The 6,000-nt window shown below is 36.7% G+C and overlaps 1 protein-coding gene across 1 annotated transcript; it reads right to left on the bottom strand.

The window, feature by feature from the left end:
* Positions 1–950: 950 nt before the first annotated feature.
* Positions 951–4,229, bottom strand: LOC103426539 (uncharacterized protein At5g41620). Its single transcript, XM_008364627.4, has 3 exons — positions 3,687–4,229; positions 2,984–3,106; positions 951–2,559 (listed from the first exon to the last, which is right to left on the bottom strand). Exons 1-3 carry the CDS (start codon positions 4,047–4,049, stop codon positions 1,102–1,104), a joined length of 1,944 nt encoding a protein of 647 aa, XP_008362849.2. The 5' UTR covers positions 4,050–4,229; the 3' UTR covers positions 951–1,101.
* Between the last annotated feature and the right edge of the window lie 1,771 nt (positions 4,230–6,000).

Raw genomic sequence — 6,000 nt, 5'->3', positions numbered from 1 at the left:
TTATTTGTATGTAATTGTAATTGTGAAATTGTAGTATTTTATTTTGTGTTTGTGACCTCTTGATTTACGTTTGATATGTTTATCTTATATATATTCTTGATAGTTCTTAAGAGCATCTCCAATAATTCCCAATTGCCCTTGCAAATGGGTGAACATGCCTTCTTGCCCACAAAAAACTTGCCCCGTCGGTGAAAAAATGAGAAGGTAATTGGTAGGAGGGCAGGTGGCATGGCAACTGCCCTCCCCGTTATTGTAAGGGCAGGCACGACCCAATCCAATTGCACCAGCAAACATCCGTGGGTCCTACCCACATGATGAATAGATGAGCCAAATGGCTTTCCGGATGAAATGGCACTGTTGGATTTCCAACGGTTCAGACCGTTGATTTTCCAACAAAAAAACAAAAATTGTCCTTTTGTGGTCATCTGACACGTGGCAGAATCTTGACCTCTAACAGTTTATGATTTTAAAAATCAACGGCTAAGATTATTCTAACAGTACAAATTCCAAAAAATTACTATAAAAATTCCAAAAAACCTACCCAATTTTATTTTTGTATACAAATACCCAACTATATATTAAAAACATCAATAAAAATTATATTTGTGAATAGTAAGCGCCCTTGCCCTTGTCATTCCTCCTTCCAAACTGGTGGACTTGCACAAAGACTAATAGTGTTTAGAGTGAAAAGTAAGAGCAATTTTATTGCCCTTGCTCTCAATTGCCATTGCCCTCTACCAACTAGTGGAGATGCTCTAATAGAGTTCCATTTGATCTCAGAAGGGGTCAAGGGGTTCGGTTGGCTCCTGTATCCACAGCCAAAGAAAAATAAGAATAATTGCAAGTCCATTTTTTTATTTTAGATGATTGGATTGAGATTCAAGAAAGGTTTTAAAAATCATAGATCGTTACTGAATTTTTTTGAGAGGTTTACTGATGGTAAGTGGAGATTTGGATGAGAACTAGGTATTTATAACAAGGTAAACAGAAAAACACTTCTCATGTACAAGTGTACTGCATTTTGGCATTTGCACAAGAAATTCAGTTTACAAAGATTCTGGCCTCAATTCAAAGATCAGCTATTCTTCCTGTTATGAGAAACTAGAGAGGCCCCTTGGAAGTTTTCATGCGAGAGCGCTTTGCTTCTAACCTGGCTTCTAGTAGTTTTGCCATCAAGGTATTTTCGTCAAGTCCCGGAGGCCATTCCAAAGAAGATTGAGATTTTCCAAAATCTGGGGTTCCTAGTTTTGACATCCATTGCTGCACTGGACTAGCATTACCTGTATACACAGGCTGAACACAAGTTTCCACCCTGCAGTTACTTTCAGGATGACTGGATTTCATTCCACGTGCCCTAAGCCGTTTACTTTGTATTTCTTGTAGACCTGTGATTAAATCACAGTACTCAGATTCTTCAAGATTCTCAATCAGAGCTTGATTTTCTGCTCCCACTTCAGTGATTTCACCATGTTCCCTATCTGCAGACTCGCTTCTGTTTGCATTATAGGACATGCTTCTGGCCATACGTTCTTCATACTGCCCTTGCAAACCAGACAAGCTATTAGCCTTAGTGTTCTCCTTTGATAGCTTCTCTCTCACAGAATAAGATCTCGCCATTCCATCATATTGGCCTTCTGCAACATTTTTTTTTCGCTGTCTAGAGCTGCGCTTGATTTGTTTTCCACTGGCACTCTTGCCTGCTTCTAAAGGGTGTGAATCATTGTCAGTAGTATCTTCGTCAGCTACGTGTTGTGGTGCACTTGTAGCTTCATTCAATGGAAAGGACTCTAATGACTGCCGGCGTGAGCAATTTCCCTTCAGCTCCTCTGGGGATAACTTACCATTTTTCTTTGACTCAACAGATCGTTTAGCCTGAAGAAAGGTTTCTATATCAAAACCTAACTTGTCCACAATTGTATTCCTCTCTGCAAGGTCGCTCTGAGCTTCTGGTATCTTCATTTGCATCCGTTCATCAAGCCATGCTTCTGAAAGATGGAGAATTAATCTGTCTGAGCTGGTCATACCACTGTGATCCTTCTCAGGCTTTTGCTTCAGGGATCGCACCTCTTGTTCATACTCTTTTATTCCATTGGCAAACTCATCGCACAAGTTTTCTAATAGGATACGCGCTTTTCTCTCCCTTTCAAGCTCTCTCAAAGCATTAGAGAAAGAAGATTTCACTTCAGAGAGCTCTCTAACTAGCTTCCTATGCAGGCTTTCTGAATGCTTTCTCAACTTCCTCTCACCTTCTAGCTCATCCCTGAGCAATTGGACAGTTGCTTTGATTCGGTCTTGGTCCTTATTCTTCCAAACAAGTTTATTTTCTGTAACATGCTTCATCAAGTCGTCCATTTCTTGCCTATCCGATTGCTTCTCATGCAACAACTCTTCAATTCTTGCATGAGAATGATCTAGTTCCACTTTCAAAGCTTTTACCAATGATATATTAGATGCATGTTGCTCTTCAAGAGTCCAGATACGATTTAGTACTTTGAGTAATTCTGTGGATGTTTTAAAACTACGACTTGATTCGCCCATGCTTCCCTTATAAGGGGCCACCTACAAAAATTGAAAACCAAAGGGTATCCGAGTCCATCAGTCTCTGATCTTGGGTAACATTGATTCTACAATGTGTGTAACTATTTACCATTCCAATACAAATAATTACGAAACTCTTTTTTTAGGCATTAAACTTCTTTTCAATTCATGCCTCCTATCTATCAATTTTACAGATGATATTGTTTATATAAATTATACTTGATACCCCAAAGTTCTTTCTTGGATATCGTCATTTGAAAACATTTTTATACAGCATGGAATCTACACTTGAATGAATTTTTTCAGACGCGTATTACTTTACATTGTTTTCTACTTATCAATTGACTTAACCCTTAAAGTAATCACTCACAGACTATCCAATGGATCAGCCGTTCTGATTATTCAGGAGAAGAATATTCAGGAGAAGAGGGACATAATTACTCACCTCCAATGAGCTACAAGTAGCAGGAGATCGGGGTTGGAGAGCACAACCGTTGCTCTCAACTGATTGATGGTGCTGTGTCGGCGGTGCTGATACAAGCCTTCTCAAGCTTCTTGCACTTGCTGGCTGGAATCAGAAAGGTCAAGGGATCAGTAATCAATTAAAACACACAAACGAACGCAATTTCATATGATTTTGAAATTTCAGAGCAGCAAAAATAAGATCACAACTATCAAATCATACACAAAGACGAGCAATTCTTCCCAACTTTACAATTTTCCCCTAATGTTAATGCTGCATAATCAACAACTCAAACACATTAACCCTGACAATTAAGAATCAACAACTCAAACTTTTCCGGATAAAAGGAAATTCTAAATCATATTTGCAGCAGAACTGCAAAAATATAAGACAAGGAGAATGCCTCACTTTTGTTGTTGTCTTTTTTTTTTGTTTTTGTTTTGACAAGACTAATCTACGGAAGCTCCGAAATTGGATGGGATGGGTGGATATATTGCCTAAACCAACTGACATAACTCATATCTACGTAATTGTATGTCTTTAATGTGTCATACAATCTTTAGACTAATTTTCAGCATAGCAAGAAATCCCAATTTGAAGAAACATTCCGTTTCTGCAACAGGCTTCATAAAACAAAGTATAACTAAGCATTCGACCAAAAAATAAACACAAATTACACACACACCTGGTCACGAAGTGAGCCAGCAGGACTCTCAACCTCCACCAGATGCCTGGAAATCCCGTCCCCATTTCTCCTCTGCTGCTTGCGGCGGAGCCGACCGCCGGCTTTGCTCATTTGCTCGATTTCCCAGACGGAGGAACAGAGCTTTCTGGCAGAGAGTGACGCTGCGGAGTGAGGGATGAGGAATTCTGAGGTGGATTTTCTGCGACTCTGAGAAGAGAAATCGTCGAGCCTCCAAATGGGTGGTGGCGTACTGGAGGAAAGCCCTCCTCTTTTCCTCACCAACACAACCCGTTTCAACTTTTTCACCATCACTCCCCCTTCCTTTTTCCTTTCACTTTCCGCACCTTTTTCCTCTCTCTCCATCTCTCTCTCTCTAAATTCAAATTTCAACCTGTGCTTTCTTGCTGACCCACGTTTTTGTGTTTGTTTTTGTTTTCTGCTTTTTTTTTTTTGGAGATTCAAGATTACAAGGTTGCTTCTTTCACTCTCGTTTTCTTCAAAAGCTACAGAGTCGAGGTTGTCCTGCTCTCTTTTGGAATCTATTTCTCTATTTTTTTATTTGAGCAGTAATTTTTTATATTTCCTATTTTTTTGTCCCCAGATTTACCCGAAGTTATCCACCTCAACCATAATATGCCAAAGGAATTGGGACAGTGACCTCCAAAAATTGGGCCCACTTAGCTCCTCACAGTCATCTGTTCTTGCTTTTTTTCCTCCTTTTAAGTTAAAACGAACAAGAATAGTCTAACACTACTATAGTCCACTGGTATTACTTTTTATTTAAAAGTAAGAGATTTTAGGTTCGAATCTTTTAGATAGCGAATTCAATATCAAATTAGATTGTTCATTTGGTGGCTTAGTCGAACTCCCTTTCTCCTAGTGTAAAAATATCAATGTATTAAAAAAAAAAACTTAGCCGAACTCCCCATTCTCCTAATGTAAATATGTTGATGTACTCTAAATAAATAAATAAAAAAAGAACAAGAGTATGTTTTATTTTTCCTTTATGTGTAAATTTTTACCGCTTGAATGTGTTTTCTTTTTTTCTTAGCTGATTTTGATTTCACTTTGCTTCATATAATTCAAAACTATCACTTTATTTCTTAAAATACAAAATTCGCTTCACTTTTCCATATTTATCTTTCTTTTGTCAAATTCACTTTATTTTTAGGGAACTTTAAAGAAAAGCTCCTGTATTGTTCACTTTAATGAAAAATCACATTTTTACACTAAAAAGTCAATCCGGGTACTATACACTTTACCCCTTATTTTGTACTTAGCGTTAAAACTCAAATTTTTCAAGCCATTTTCATTAGTTTTCCTTTATTTTTATACCACTTTGCACTCTGGAACTCGCTTTTGATCTCACTTTGGCCTCTGAAACTCAAAACTCGTCATTTAATTTGTGAAACTCAAAATTCGCACCACATTGCCTTAATTATGTTAATTCAATTCAAAATCCATCAAATGTGCTGATGTGGATATGTGAAAAGAAAAAAACTAATGAAAATGACTTGAAAACTTTGAGTTTTAACGATAAGGACAAAATAAAAGGTAAAGTGAATAGTATCAGGATTGACTTTTTAGTGTAAAAATGTAATTTTTCATTAAAGTAAACAGTATATGAAGTTTTTCGTTAAAGTTCCAAAAAAAAAAAAAACAAGATTCAAAGCAGCTTGAGTATGCATACTCAAACTAGTTTGAACTTCTTCCTCACACTTTTTCCAAGATTGATTTGCTATTTGTAGAATTAAAGCAAATTCTATTATGTGGGCCTGATTTGGATGCACCAGCCTAATCAATTTATTTTTTATTTTTTTTCCAGATCTCTGCAAACCAAAAAAAAAATTAATCCTTAATTTCTTCTTCTAAACTTAATATTTTCTAACTGTTAGAAGTTAACACATAGTAAAGATTTATAATCAAATTCATAGCAGAGATGATATTTATAAAATGACAACTTTTGAGTTTTAGGGGGTAAAGTGAGATCAAAATCGAGTTCCAGGAGCAAAGTGGGAACAAGATCGAGTTTCATGAGATGTAGCTAAAAAATAAGCTTATGATATTACATTTTACCCACCACGTTTGCAACTTTAACAGTTGTTTGATAGAAGAAAAGGAAATGCGATAAAGTAGAACGAATTTTAAGCTTCAGAGAGTAAAGTAGTGGTTTTTAACCTTCGTAACTTAAAATTCAATCCTATGACTTCAAGCTTAGTACTATTTGACCTTCATAACTTAAAATTCAATCCTATGACTTCAAGCTTAGTACATTAATTACACGTGTCAACTACAATTTTTCGGTAAACATTTT

This window comes from Malus domestica, chromosome 01 (assembly GCF_042453785.1).
Source record: "Malus domestica chromosome 01, GDT2T_hap1".
NCBI lineage: Eukaryota > Viridiplantae > Streptophyta > Magnoliopsida > Rosales > Rosaceae > Malus > Malus domestica.
Note: the sequence above shows the minus strand (reverse complement) of the source record. Positions and strands in the feature narration are given on the sequence as shown.

What these genes read in the sequence shown, in the direction of transcription:
- LOC103426539 (XM_008364627.4), bottom strand. Translation starts at nt 4,049, where the DNA reads ATGGAGAGAGAGGAAAAAGGTGCGGAAAGTGAAAGGAAAAAGGAAGGG. An exon ending in CTGGCTCACTTCGTGACCAG is followed by an intron (nt 3,107 to 3,686) that starts GTGTGTGTGTAA and finishes TTCTGATTCCAG; the next exon opens with CCAGCAAGTGCAAGAAGCTT. An exon ending in CTACTTGTAGCTCATTGGAG is followed by an intron (nt 2,560 to 2,983) that starts GTGAGTAATTAT and finishes CAATTTTTGTAG; the next exon opens with GTGGCCCCTTATAAGGGAAG.